The 15481-nt window shown below is 39.3% G+C and overlaps 1 protein-coding gene across 1 annotated transcript in view; it reads left to right on the plus strand.

Moving 5' to 3' along the window:
- The window catches only part of ARHGAP21 (Rho GTPase activating protein 21), a gene marked incomplete at its 5' end in the record, with an annotated part of 127490 nt that overhangs the window by 61235 nt on the left and 50774 nt on the right, over positions 1 to 15481 (plus strand). Inside the window, one exon of the mRNA XM_082479774.1 lies at positions 13488 to 13580. Coding sequence (XP_082335900.1) covers positions 13488 to 13580 — 93 coding nt within the window. The remainder of the gene's footprint in view (positions 1 to 13487; positions 13581 to 15481) is intronic.

Below are 15481 nucleotides of genomic sequence, written 5' to 3' on the forward strand. Positions count from 1 at the left end.
AGCTATCTTCTAACCCACGCTTACCTTTTTGCTGCTTATTGTTTCCTTAGAAGGGTGAAAAATGTGTTGGTTTAGGTAAGGAGATTGAGTTTCCAGGTTCAGAGCCCAGTCCAGCTTTCTGTTTTTCCCAGTCTGTCACAATGGTAAGGTATGCAGAGGAGGTGGGATGAGCGGCACTGTGAATGTAACGTGCAGGGCTTCAGTTTGTGCTTCATCTGGCGATGCAGTGCAACTTGTTGAGGACGGGCCTGTTTGGGGGTGGGTACCTTTGCTCAGAGCCAGCATGGGATGAATGCTTCTTTTACTGGTGGTTTACAATGTGCTTGACACCGTAGAAGAGAATGGTACCAGGTTTCAATGTACTTTTTAAAATCTCATTTACTTGGAAGACGGAGAACGTGTCTGAACTTTTGTTTTGGGTTTTTTTTTTTTTGTGTATTTGTGATACATTATAAGCCTTCTAGGAAATACGAATTTATGTGAACTTTCTTGCTTTTCTCTTGGAAGCAGATGAATTCATTTAATCATCCTACTCTTAGTCGGCTGTCGTCACCTGTGTGTTAAACAGTAAAATTCCTCATCACTCCCCACTCACCCCCCAAACTTGTGACCTCCTTTATCCATTTTGGCATACAGAAAGAAAAGGCTAATTCCTTTAGGAAGGGAAATCATCTGGGCCAAACCAGCATGGAAGATACCATTTGTGGTCTAGAGAAAGACGTTCTGCAGTATTCTTCTTGTCATAGGGAGAACTGGATCAGCTATAAAGCTGCAAATGTGGATCTGTTTATCCAAAATGTTATCTGAGATGTATTTTTCAGTAGAGGAACAGCTGTAAACAAATATTTATTTGCTTCGCTATGCGACCTGTGCAGGTGGGAGCAAGATTATTTTCTGGTGACTTTTGTGTAGCTACTTAAGCTATGAATCATAGCTCAACTACTGCTTATTTATAGCAACATAGTACTTTGTATGCCTTGAAATACAGATCAAAGGGCACAAAGTGCTGTGGAAAGATAACAATGTTCTCATTGGCAGGAGAGAAAGTTGGACTTGTGCTCCTTCTGGAAAGAGAAGAGATGACTGTGAGGTAGAGAACATAGGTGTCAGGAGAACTTAACCTGCTATTTTTGTGTATAATACCTTTTAAAAATAACAAAATGGGACAAAGCGTGTGAGACATTTTTCTCCAGCATTTAGTGTGATCTTGAGAGGTGGAGGGGCTGAAACGGTTTCTTATTTACATTGCTACAAGTTGTTCCTGTTCCCAAATGAGGTGAATAGGTAGCTTGGGAGGAGAAAATCAGGAAAAGCGCATCTCCTTTCTCATGTTCACAAACATAATATTAATTTAGCAAAAGCATGTATGCCAGAAATTCCGTGAGGGATTATCACAAGGATTCTTAAAGTAATTAATATTGGAAAATGAGGCCGAGCTGCTCTGGATCAGCAAGAAGGTGCGTACTCGGCTGCTGGTGGCGGGGGTCCCTTCCTGCTGAGCACCAGTTGCTTCAACAGCCTGAGAAGAGTGTTTCTGGGCAGGGGGCAGTGCGTGTGCCGTACAGAGGAGCCATCTAGTGGAAAATATCATGTATTTTCTTTCGAACTTAATTGGAAGACTTACCTCTGTAAAGCTCTGTCTTAATTAACACTGAAAATGTCTTGATGATAAACATTTTTCTTTTGAAGTCTGTAGATGATAATTCACTTAATTCACTTGAGCTTTCCTCTCTCAAAGACTAAGCTTTTCATTTTTGTGAAGCAGTGTGTGCCAGTACAAAATTGTCTTTTTTTTTTTGTGTATTGATTCTGAAGATTTCTGATTATCTGCACTTTCTGCTTTGCCCTTTTCACAGGTTAAACTTACCTTTAAAAATAGAGATTTTTGTCAGGTTCAGCATTTAGGTTTGAGTAGATGAGTGTAGAGTAAAGCATCTCTTTTACTGTTACCTTTTATTGAAAGCACTTCAATATTTTTTCAAAGGAGCTGAGTACCTAATTAAATCTAGATGGCAGAAGATAAAAGCATGTACCAAGTTTGATGTATTCTAACAGTGAAAGAAATATTTTTACATGGTTTAGAATAGTATAGAATTTTAGTGCAACTTTTTATGTATGTATTTCAGTCATGATTCTGGCTTGCATTAGTCTTGCTTTTGGTGAGCATTAAGATTTCAAAGGTAATTCAAATTTGTGTAGGAGAGCTCTAAACCAAGAATGACACAGGAGGGAGATGATGGCCAAGAAGCAAGTGAGGAAGTGGTGGATCGGATTGTCAAGCAAAGGGGTTAGGATGCTGTGGACAGGAGACACCTCATGTCCTGTCTCTGAAGCCCCCGTGTACTTGCGCATGCAGATGGAGAACAAGCAGGAGGAACTGGAAGTCTGCATGCAGTTGCAGGGCTACGGTCTCATGGGGGTCACAGAGACGTGGGACAGCATACAGGAGTGAGCTGGAGTGCTGCAGTGGGTGGGTACAGGCACTTTGGGAAGGACAGGCTGGGGTAGCATGGAGATCGAGTTGCCTTTGTTGTCAAGTTGTAAGAGAGCAGCAAGGATTCATGGAGCTCTCTGGCTTGGGATGGATGGGGAGCCCGCTTAGAGTTCATCGTTAGGATTTGCAGGCAGACCCGTGTTTTGGTGGGTGTCTGCTACAGACCACCTGAGCAGGGAAGAAGTAGATGAGACCTTCTTCAGACAACTGGTGGAAGCCTCACACGTGCAGGTCGTGGCCCTTATTCGGGGGCTCTAGCACCCCATTATATGCTGGGAAGGCATCACAGCAGATTCACCCTAAATAATTTGTAGTTATTATTTGAAAGATTTCTGTTCTTTCCTACTTTTACTGCACCAGGTTGTGACCTTAAGCTAAGCTATTAAAATGCTTTTCTAACAGATGCACTTTGTCAGAAGATGCAGATCTTTCTCAATGGGTTCCTTGATCGCTGACTGGAAACTTGTATCAGTGTCTACTGTTTTCTTGAGAATTTCTGTTATACTGACCAGCCCGTATTAACTTGGAGTGTTTATTTTATGTGTTTTGAGGATGGTATACTGTCAGTATTCTTCCTGTTTTCCTGTTTTAAATAGCGCAACTTCAGCGCTATTTAAAATTTTTACTTAAGAGGTATCTCACAGGCATAAGTCTCCCAGGAGGGCATTGTAGGAATATTTGGAGGCAAGCTGAAAAATGCCTATACCTATTAAAAATAGTAATATTTTATATTAAAAATTTGCACTCTCAACTCATGGTAAGTGGTGTTGGAAAAAAACATCTCCATTGCCATGTTATCTCCCTGCCATTTCCTTGTGCACTTAATATGGTGAATATGTTGTCCTTCAAAGACTCCTTGAAGCTGTAGTTGGCAAAATACAAGTTTTAGTGCATATTAAATGGCTGGGTAGTTTCTTGTATCTTGTCCTAAAACATGTTTTTCTTCAAAAATGACTGGCTTGTGGATCATGATTAAAATGAACAGTGATAAGCATATAGAAATAGTCTGAAATGAATTTCATCTTTTATGTGAGAACTCAGGTATTTTATGTTTCATACAGCACCTGAAGATCCAGTATCATGTTTTTTAATATGATGCTCTTACTTTCCTACTTTATCTCCTATTTCTATGTAGAAGTATCTATAGCAACTAGCAGCTTATCTTCCTATAAAAATGAAAGGTGATTTAGGTTTATTGCTCAGTGTCCTTTTCTGTAGGGACTGAGTGTGCACTTTCTAATGAGACTTCAGACAGCTGTTTTCACTGAGATTTCTAGATTGATAAATTGTGATCACTAGGCTATTTTTTTTTTTTTATGTGCCTAACTATGGATTGAAGTTTCTATCCATCAGTTGTCTGAGCTAAAGAGTTCCAGTTTATTGCCTGAGCTCCTTCAGCTCTGTGCAAGTTTGGTTTGATGTTTAGAGCCTTCAGGGGAAGGGTGGAAAAAAAGCAGGAGAAGCTTTTTATTCCTTACTGCCGCTTACTTAATGCCTCAAGTTTTTGATGTTTTATTTCTTTATTCTGTTGATTTCTGTAATGTGGTTTGTGTTCTCCCAGGACTGAATTTTCTAACGTCACTGTCTATCAGCTTAGTTTGTTATGAAATAAACTAATTGTGCCTGTGATGATGGAACAAGGTAGATAAGGAACAAGAGAATGGATGTTAAAGCAAATATTTGGAAAGGTCATAGATTGCTGGGATGATATGGTCTAAGTTGTATGGTAGTAGAATAGGAGTAAGAGATGAGGTATATAACACTAATGCTTTAGGGTAGTGCCACAGTAAGTTGTCCTTTTTATGGATTTTTAATCCAACTTTATTTTTAACCTGAAATGTGGAGAATGCCAAAAGCGGAGTCATTTAGTTTTCCACTGAGACCAGAACCTGATGATTCCTCGTTCCCTTAAAGTACACCCAGAATGCCCAGCAGAGTGGCCTTCCAACTTGACACGTGTAATGTTTCTCAGTGACTACTGTTGAGTTCAAATAATCTTCAACTTTTAATAAAAAACGCTGAGCTGTGTAAGTGTAATTCCCATGGATTATGAGGAGAGTCTGTAGGTTCACTAGAACAGGTATAAATTGAATGGCTCTGTACTTACCTAAGAACTAAAGAAATCCTCTAGACTTTTTTTAATCGTAGGTTAAATTTTAAACTTGAAAAGGTTTTATTTTAGATTTGAGAGAATTGGGGAAAAGAAAGTCGTAATATTGGCAAATAATGCAATGGGAAAACATAGTTTTTGAGAGTTTGTACTGAAGTTGAAACTCTGTTATATGTTTTCCATAACAGTGCCAGGTTATTTTCTCTCCTCTTCTCCTCCAAGAAGAAAGAGTTGAGGTATTAGTCGAATGGTTTAAGAGAAGAGTAAGCAAAAGAAGAAATACCATCTTTGAGTTGCCTAATCAAAATGCCAGAGGTGCTTTGAGTAATAACAGAATGTATTTTTCCTGTATCACAAAGTTGAATGCCAGGTGTTTCTCTGCTAAATGACTCAACAACTCTATTTTACTTATCATCCTCTTTTAGAGGCTCATCCTTTGCACTGTGTTTTGCTTAGTGTTTGTTCGTTGGGTTAATTTGTGCTTTACAGTGTGTGAAATAAGCTCTGTTGGGCCTGGGCTGGGACCTTTGGGCTTATTTTCTGCAGTGAATTGCTAGTGGAGAAATGCTTACTATGTATGAAATTCAGTTTGCAGATTATAAAATCCAGAATCGTCTTTAGTTGGATTCAGTTAAATGTAATCCTGACAGTTTTGTGATTTATAGTTCATTAAATGAAATCTCTGTTAATAAATGTAAGTTCTGATGTACTTTCAGCAATCTCTTGTTGAGTAGCTTGGGAAATGAATAGCAGGTTTTTGATTCAGTAATCATTTAGAAGCATTTGTCCCCACTGTAGCAGTACATATTTCTCCTCCCTTTGCTTGAAAGGCGTCCCAAGAATCAGTGCCACTTGGCAGTGTTGAACCAACGGAGTGCAAATGCCTTGGATATCCAAAAGCGTACTTGTAGATCTTTGTGTTCAAGAGGAACGTTCCTCCCTCTTGAGTCACAGAAAGATGTACATAAGAGCCTGTCTTAATCTAATAATTTGGCATGTTTCATGGGGCTGGTGATTCTTTCGTATAAAAATGAAAGTCACCCTTGCTGTCTGCTGAGCATAGGGCCAGGAGTAAAAATATTCTGCTAAATCACAGAATCACGGAGTTTTCAGAGTTGGAAGGGACCTCTAGAGATCATCTAGTCCAACTCCCCTGCTAAAGCAGGATTGCCTAGAGCACATTACTCAGGACTGCATCCAGGCGCGTCTTGAAAATCTCCAGGGAAGGGGACTCCACAACCTCCCTGGGCAGCCTGTGCCAGTGCTCTGTCACCCTCACCGTAAAGAACTGTTTCCGTGTATTTGAACGGAACTTCCTGTGTTCTAACTTGTGCCCATTACCTCTCGTCCTGTCTCTTGGAACCATTGAAAAGAGCCTGGCTCCATCCTCCTTCAACCCACCCTTTAGCTACTTGTATGCCATAATAAGGTCTCCCCTCAGCCTTCTCTTCTCCAGGCTAAAGAGTCCCAGCTCTCTCAGCCCTTCCTCATAAGGGAGATGCTCCAATCCCTTAATCATCTTAGTTGCCCTTCGCTGGACTCGCTCCAGCAGTTCCCTGTCCCTCTTGAACTGGGGAGCCCAAAACTGGACACAGTATTCCAGTTGTGGCCTCACCAGTGCAGAGTAGAGGGGGAGAATGAACTCCTTCGAACTACTGGCCACGTTAACAAAATTTAACAAATGTTAACAAACTCTGTAGCCTTTATTCATTTCCTGTGTTAGGAGGATTTTTAGGCATGGTTCAGCTGCCCTGAGCAAAAGATTTTTTTTTTTTTTTTTTTTCTTCTAGGAAGAGGAGAAATGGCATAGTTTTAATCAGTGGATTCTTAGGAGAGACTTTCTTTGTAAGAACATATGTATTATACTGTGTCCCAAAACACTTGCAGGTTTGTGTTTTGCAGGTCAAAAAGAAAGGAAGAGCTAGGTCAGGAGTAGAGCTTTGGTGTGGGTTTTTTTGTTTCTTTTTTCCTATTCAAAACGTGTAGGTTCTCTGTCAGAAGTGCAGTCTTTATGACTCAGATGTTTCTGTCTGACTCTGTTTTATATTGGAAGGTTAATGACTGCAGAAAAGTGATGTGCTTGTTGCTATCTTGTAGTGTGTTGGTAGATTTGATAATATAACTTCTGCCATGTCATTTTGTTTTCGAAATGAATCACAGAGCAGTATAGTAATAGTCTGGTCTGCAAAGAGCAGCTTAAAAACTAACTCAAGGTTACCACATTTGATATAATAATACTACTTACGTTCCTTGTAGCAGCTGTATTCCAAACTATCATTTTAGGGGATTAAGCTGGAATTAGCACATAGATAAAATCAATTTCTATGTCAAGTTTCAGGGGAGTTAGGAGAAGTTTTGCTGTATGTGACCCTCCCCAAATGTAAGTCAATTATAAATGTTAAAAACACTTCATTTGACTGTTCTTTTTAATAGTAGTAGTTGTTTCTTTGGGTTTTTTTGTTTTTTTTTTTTTATATTTCCTTTTATCAGGGAGGAAGAGCATATTAGAATGCTCTAATTTTGCAAATCAGATGTCTGTGCTAGTACATCATACTCCCCTCTGCCACTTCTGGCATCTCAAACATTTGTCAGGAAAGCTTCCTTGTAACTTTACAATGGGAAACTACTGTCCCCTGTCAGGCTGTGAAGCTCGCATTCACTTGTAGTCGCAGCTACTAGATCCAGGTAGTATAATGGTTAGATCATAGATGATAAATATATGTATTATGAAGAAAGTCTTTAATTTTATTTGACATTAATTTGAACAACAGTTGAAAGAGATACTACTGTCTTAATTCTGTAGATTCTACTTTGATCTCAGTGGTTATTGAAGGTAGCAATTAGTATTTTTTGGTTGAAAATTGCTGACTAATTAAAAGATTTGCATACAGTTATGAAAAACATTTATGTTGGCTAGGAAAAATCTTGTTGCAATAAACTGCTTTTCTTATTTCTTGCATTTGATTCCAGGTGTTTGTGCTTCTTCAGACTACTTAACTTTGGTTGTTTAGACTAAGGACTTCAATATAAAGACTCTCCTGATCCCTTACTATCCTTGTTTAAGCCAATGAATTTTTGCCTTGAGCCTTCTATATGCTTGGTGATTCATTTTTATTTCCTTTTTTTGATTATACTGAATCTCTGAAGTAAAAGTTCAGGCACCAATTTGCCTTCTCTAAAGCTACATTTTCATTTGAATAGCATCACTTAAGGGAGTGGGTGCACTGCAAGGAATAGCTAGGTTAGTAAAACTACATTACTGCCTGGACAATAACTTGAGTTTTAATTAGTCCTGACTGGTGATAACTTACTTATGCTGGAGACTTGTGTGTGCTCACAAGACTGATAAACGAAAGGACAACTTTATGGACTGTTTTTCAGTTTCTGGTCAGCTGACTTGTGTACTTAGCAACTTTATATGCTTCTGTTTCTTTTATTGCCCTTAGGTGAGACTGCACCCCTGTTTATAGCTATGTTTGCGGAGAAATGAATTAAAAATATGAAATTGTTTTTCACAGAAGTTGTGTTTTTCATCTGCACTGCTTTCTTGCACGTGTGTGTTCCTGGCAGCTCATGCTTTTGCCTGTTCTTTGTGTGTGTGATGTTTTGTTTTTCATTTGCAGTTGAAGATTTGGGAGAAATTGTCTTATTTGCCGGTAGCCTGCAATGTAATGCTTAATTATAAAGTTGTTTATGAAAGTATGGAAAAGGAGGGAGGAGCCAAATTAGTATGCAGTAATGAGCACAGGAAAAGCACTGGCAAATAGAGTAGAATATTTTGGTTGGAAGGGACCTACAATGACCGTTTAGTCCAACTGCCTGACCAATTCAGGGCTGACCAAAAGTTAAAGCCTGTTATTAAGGGCATTGTCCGAATGCCTGTTAAACACTGACAGGCTTGGGGCATTGACCACCTCTCTAGGGAGCCTGTTCCACTGTTTGACCACCCTCTTCGTAAAGAAATGCTTCCTAATCATAGAATCATTTAGGTTGGAAAAGAGCTTTAAGGTCATTGAGTCCAACTGTAAACCTAACACTGCCAAGTCCACCGCTAAACCATGTCTACAGGTCCTTTGAATACTTCCAGGGATGGTGACTCAGCCACTTCCCTGGGCAGCCCATTCCAATGCTTGACAATCCTTTCTGTGAAGAATTTTTCCTAATATCCAATCTGAACCTCCCCGGCCCAACTTGAGGCCATTTCCTCTCATTCCGTCACTTGTTACTTGGGGGAAGAGACAGACCCCCACCTCCCTACTGTCCTAGTTTAGCCCCAGCCAGCAGCAAGGAACTTGCCCCCCACACACACCTCCCCACCCCTGGCTGGGATGGGGGGAGAATCAGAAAAAAAAGGCAAAGCTCATGGGTTGAGATAAAGGCAATTTAACAGAAGAGCAGAGAAAAGAGGAAAGCAACAACAATAGTACTAATAAAGGAATATCCAAAGCATGATTAATGTACCACTGCTAACTGACCGAACCTGGGAAGCCCCCAGCCCGCTCCGAGCAGCAATTCCTGCCCACTCCCCCAGCCAGCTCCCTGGCTATTACCCCTTTGGGTCAGCCAAACCCGGCTATGTCCAGTCCCACCTCTCTTTGCGAAAATTAACCCGATCCCTGCCGGGACCAGGACAGCTACAACCTCCTTTCAGGTAGTTGTCCAGTTTAAACCTCCCTGGTGCAGCTTTGAACCATTCCCACACATCCTATCCCTGGATCGCAGGGAGAAGAGCTCAGCACCTCCCTCTCCACTTCCCCTCCTCAGGAAGCTGTAGAGAGCAATGAGGTCACCCCTCAGTCTCCCGTTCTCCAAACTAGACAAACCCAGAGTCCTTAGCCGCTCCTCGTAGAACATGCCTTCCAGCCCTTTCACCAGCTTTGTTGCCCTCCTCTAGACATATTCGAATCCCTTAACATCCTTTTTTAATTGTGAGGTCCAGAACTACACACAGTGCTCAAGGTGAGGCTGCACCAATGCCAAATACAGCAGGATAATCGCCTCTTTTGACTGGCTGATCATACTGTGTTTGATACCAAGGATGTGATTTGCCCTCTTGGCTGCCAGGGCCCAGTTCTGACTCCTTTAGAGCTGGCTGCGACCAGCACCCCCGGGCCCCATTCTGCAGTTTCTGCTGCTCCCCAGCCACTCCTCTCCCAATTTGTACCTGTGCCTCACAAGGGTACAATAAGGCCACGTGTCTGACAGACCCGTAACGTGAGCTGATTTACTGTTTTTTGCTGTATCACCTCGTAAGGAATTGCTGGTATGCTCAAAAAAAATTAGGCCTTTCAATATTAGAAGGGAAAATTGTGAATACAGTCTGACACTATGTCGTGCAGAGCTGGAGAACTTAGTGTAAAAGCTCCACTGTGATAATCTGCTCTATATGGTGGACTTTGGCAGGAGGGAGGTTTAGGCTCGCAATTTGGACGGCATCTTGCTTTGGCCTGATGATTGGGTGCAGACAGGACCCAGTGGAGATTTAGGCGCAATTAAATTCCAAGGAAAATGGATAATCTAATAACTTACCTCATGCCTCAAAATTTAACTATCGCTACACTTCAGTTTATTTCTGTAATGACTGAGTGTACATCTACAAGATTTATTCCTCCTCAGTTGGTCTGAAGAAAGTATCGTTGCCTCCTACTGTCGGAAAATACTGCTTTGCTTGAGTTTTAAACTCAAAATATAAACATACACTTTGTGGCTCAGTATTCAAGGAAGTTCATTTATATGTTACTGATGGAAATAAGTTTTGGGTTGTATCCAAGTATGTAAAAGACTAAGGAGAAATGAAGAGCATGTATTCATCTACCAAAGCTTGGGAGTCATAGGTTTTCTTCTCATCTTTACTTGTATTTGAATATTACTGAGCTGTAAAACGAACCTGCAAATGTAAACAGTATTTTAAACTTTTCATCCTATTTTTTTTCCCCTAATTTGATCTTTATTTTTAGTGTGGTGGTTCACTTTTTTAGGAAGAATGACCGTTCAATAGATCCTTCTTCCGTATGTAGAACAAAGAACCAAGTTTAATGAGTAATCAGCTCTGTAAATTGGTCCATAAAATAGCTGTGACAACATGAGGTGAGTGCCCATAGTGTTGAAGAACCTCTTGGTGTAGCTGACAGGTTGGTGAGAAATCAGATGTTCAGGGAAACCTTCAGTCTCTGTTCTGCATAAATTTGGTACAGTTCTCCCTTCTAACTTAAAAGTGGGAAGTGTATTAAAGGTATTGTGTGCTGGATATTGAATGGGAGTAACCTTAGCTGCCAGACCTGTTCCTTAGTGTATTCAGGTATGGACAAAGCCAAAGGAGCGTTTGAGCGTTAAGCAAACTCACGGTAGGCCACTACCACTTCTTGATGAGCATTTTGCAAAGGAAGCTGAGGTAGGCCCTTGGTGTTGGGTTATAAGTATCAGATATTAAGTGTTATAAATTAAACGTGCCATGGGATCTCCATTATTTTTATTTTTCTTGATACTTTTGGGATTGTAAATCTCTTCAGTAAAAGATAAGCTGGCAATGCTGGGAAGGACGTTTGGTGGTCTTATAAAAGGATATACTTAATTTCACTCTTCTAAGTGATTGAAGCAACCTTTAGTTCATGGCATCTGGGTAAATTATTCTTGGAGCTTGTCTGAACTTGCTGAAACGTTACCGCCTCTTAAGGGACGAGACCCATCATGTGTTCAGTGTCCATTTAAATCAGCAGATTAAAAATGACAGATATTAGCTTTGGTTCACAAAGAGCATTTTGTATGTCTTGTAGCTGTGTCCTGCTAATCAAATTTTAAAGTATTTGGGGACTGAGCTGCCAGCTGGAGTTTCTTGATTTATAATTCAGTTGCTTTGTATATAGTAGTTATCTGATTCTATCAAATCAACTTTCTGATAATCTTCTACCAATCTGGAGTTATTTTGAGAAGGCCATTTAGAGCCATAAGAGTAAGCCATTTTGTGCAACTGTTTTGTGGTAAAATGGCAGGACAGTAAGGGTCTGCAGAATGAGGGCATTAGGCCAAAACTTGTATTTGAAAACTGTGAATCAGTCAGAGGGAAGTCTGGTTTTGTGCAATTTATTAAAATTCTTCAAATAATGAGCTCTTCCCATATGGAAACTGAACCAAAACAGGGGCAAGAGGGGGGCACCTTACTTATATTCAATAAATAATGCTGTGGCTAAGTAAACACGGCTGGCCGGGATACTTAATGCTGTAGCAAAAATACTTCCAACAGCAGTGCCTAAGTCAAAGGCTAGTCACTGAACAAGTGATTAGAACCTAATACTCCAGTTTCAAGGAGTGTTTTTCTTATCAGCAGTGCCAGTTTTAAGCACTCCCTTTACTCCCTCCTGCTGTTCTTGCTTTTTCTGCAGTTTATATACCACCCTCTCCACCATGCCAGGGTTTCCTGGTAAACTGGAACCCGGACCCAGCTTATTTGCAGTCCATGGCAGTTCCCCGGGCTGGCTCGTCATCTGGCCTCCAAAGGGTGGTATTTTTCCAGCTGAAAGTGTGGTACAAGGGTAGTAACTGGCAATAGGAGTTGGGAGGGACAGAGGCTGTTAAAGCTGGCACTGGCACCATAAAAGTCTGTCCGCCTGTAACCTTTGAGGTTCTGCTGCTGGTGCTGCGAGCGCTCGTAATTTGTACCGTGTAGGACGGGGGTGTCTGGAGAGACCAATAACACTGTAGAACAAAGTTCAGTGCAGTCTTTTGGCAGACTGGAAGTAAAGTTTCAAATTTTAATTTTTGGTGGATTTTTTTGTTTGTTTGTGTGTTTGGATTTATTTATATTTTTTTTTAGCTCACTGGCATAAAAATTACATTAGCGAAGCTGTGTAGAAGCTGTAAACTTGCTCCAGCTACATAAAACTGTAGCTCAGGACAGCTTCATTGCATTTTAGCATGCAGTATAACTGGAGGGTTTTTTGTTGTGGTTTTGTTTGTGTGTGTGTGTGGGGGGGGGTTGGTTGTTTGTTTGGTTTTTTCCATTTTGTTTTTACTACACTGCCCCCTTTGGCTGATCTCCCCCTGTCTCCCCCCTTTCCTTTGATATTTGGAAGCAGTGGCTACTTCAACTAAGAATTACTAAGATTTGGTGTCATGCACATAAAAGCGTAAGGTACCTGTGTTTCTGGAAGCATAGAAATTAAGTGTATACTGAGAAAGCAAGAAGAAACAGGTGTTACGGTTTCTAACCACTATAGATTAATTTCTATGTTTATGTTGTGTATATATGGATACATGCAGCATGTGCAGACATCATTTACTTTGAATTATACACTACTTTTGAATTATGATAAATCTTCAAGAAAGCTGTAGACTTCATCTTGGGGCATCTGAAGAATGCTGTTAGAAAATCAGTGTTACAGTTCCATAAGGACTATGAATTAATATTGTATTTTTTCTTCTAAGGAAAGATTTTTTTTTTTTTTTTCAGTTTGCACTGTTAATTCATACTTGGTTTTTCTGCCTTTATTTCTTATGCCAGATAACAATCTAGAAGAGGAAGGGGTGATTCTTACTGGGTAGTGTAGGTATCATCAGCATGAGGATGAAGTAGCAATGAGCTGATGAAATGAACTTGAAAAATACCACTTACTGGGACATATTTGCAAGTTTAACTTGAGATAAATCTCTCTCTCCCCACCCCCTTCCCCTTTCTTTTTTCCCCAGACACCCAGATCTTTAGGGTAGCCAAACCAAATGCTGTCTCTAGGACTCCTATTTGGTCTTCCTTCCCTCACCCTGAATTGAGCTTGAGTATTTAATGTAATGATGAACATGGCAGGATTACATTTCAAAATAATTCTTAAAGTAAAAACATTGTAATGGAGTATAATTGAATGCTTTTAAGAAATAGTCTTTCTTCCTCAGGAAAACAAAGAAATAGACTGGAGCCAATGGATACCATATTTGTTAAACAAGTTAAAGAGGGTGGACCTGCTTTTGAAGCTGGATTGTGCACAGGTACAGTTCTTCTATAACACCAATAGTATGTTTGTGTACATGATGTAAAATATATGTGATTTAACCTTCTGCATATAGTTCTATCTTCCATTTAAACCTTGTTCTTTCCTTCAGAAGTTTGAAACCTCTTTTCTAAACTGTCCTCCAGTGTTTTTCATGTCAAAAGCACCATTGTGTTATCTTAGGAGGTGCTATATAAAACATATTAAGGCATTAAAGTCTGAATCTTTTTGTATTATTATCTTTAAAAATGTAAGAACGACTGTGTGATAAAATATGTGAGGAGAAAGAGAAAAGGGAGGAAAATGACACCTGTAAGCTCCTGTTTCTTATGCTTTGTGACAAATTGATAACCTCAAAACATTCAGGTTTATCCTCTAAATTAAATTATTCCACCTCCTTTAAATTAAATGGGAACAGTCCAAGACTATCTCTTCTTATCAAATTTTCTTCAGTTGTTTGATTTAATCAAACTGGAGAGCAGAAAGCACATTTTTTGTGAAGTGCCAGGTACCTTGTCACACCGTTACTTAACTGTCAAAGGAAAAAAAAGCTATGTTAGAATGGGAAGTCTTGCAAGTGTTAAAACAATAAGTTACGTAGATGGATACAACTACAACCAGGTTTCTGTTCTTAAAAATATGGCAACACATATGTTCTAAGAAAGGATTGTGTTTGTGATGATAATGGATGTTTATATTTTCTCTTGAAGATGCATTTTCATTACATTTGTCTGGAATAGAAAAAATTTTCTATGTTTCTTAAGAAATGCAGATTCTAGGATGATCATGATTTAAAAGCAGTTCTAGGTCCTACTTGTACAGCATAAGGCATTTTTCTTTTTTAACTCCTTAAGTAGTTATTCAGGGAAGGGCAACTTTGGCATTATTTTAATGCTATTATATAAAGAAGTGTTTTGGCTTGATAAAATGCAGCATATGTCGACGTTGTATAGAGGAGCCATGTTAATTTCTAGTGTGTTCAGTGTTTGCCAAATTGAAAAGAGATGAGATCTGTAGAGAACATTTTATTTTTAGGCACAGAAGAGATTTTTTAGGAGTCCAGAATAAAGAACAGAAAATAAATGAGAAAATACATTTTAAAATTACCAGAATATTCTTCTTAAACACACTGTTGATAGCAGTTATATCTAATTAGGTCATGGCACTATTTCTTGGTTAAAACTTTAGGGTGAAATATATTACTGTATCTCTATCTTGAAATTATATTATAAAACACTCAGGGAATTATCAGCAAGGTAGATTGCTTAACCTCTGATACAGACACTGTATACATCTCTTATTTTGTAGAATCAACTGTACTTTGATTTATTTTATTTTTTTAATTTAACCCAGCTTTGTTTCAAGGTCACACTAATGGAAAGAAAATACTCAAAAACCTAATATGAGTTTAGGTAGTTATGTTTGTTTGTCAGTGTTGCAGAGTCCTTTGTAGTACTGGCAGTCTCAACCCAAGCTTTGTTACCCAGAATCAGTGAGCTGTTTCAGGAGCTTACCTGGCTGCTACTCACCAGGAAGCTCTTGCAAATTTGAGGAATAAGTTACAATATCTTAAATGTAAGACAGTTCATTCTGAGTATTTTCGAATACTCCTTGAAAATTATCCTTGTTAGAGTTAGATGGATAATACTTCCCATATTAAACCTCCGAAGCATTTCATTATAAAAGAACATATCTCTGAGTTCCAAATGTAAGTATTTTAGAAATATTGAAATACAGACAACCAAAACAGATCCACATTTTCCATGTCTTGATCTTCATGCTGTCATTTACATATATGCAAGTATATAAGAACTAAAATGTGTGTGGAAAGGGAGAGGGTATAAGTGTGTTCAGATGGATTCTTAGTTTGATCAGTGGGCCACCAGATTGACAGAGAGT

This window comes from Vanellus vanellus (genome assembly GCF_965231255.1).
Source record: "Vanellus vanellus genome assembly, chromosome: 2".
Lineage (NCBI taxonomy): Eukaryota > Metazoa > Chordata > Aves > Charadriiformes > Charadriidae > Vanellus > Vanellus vanellus.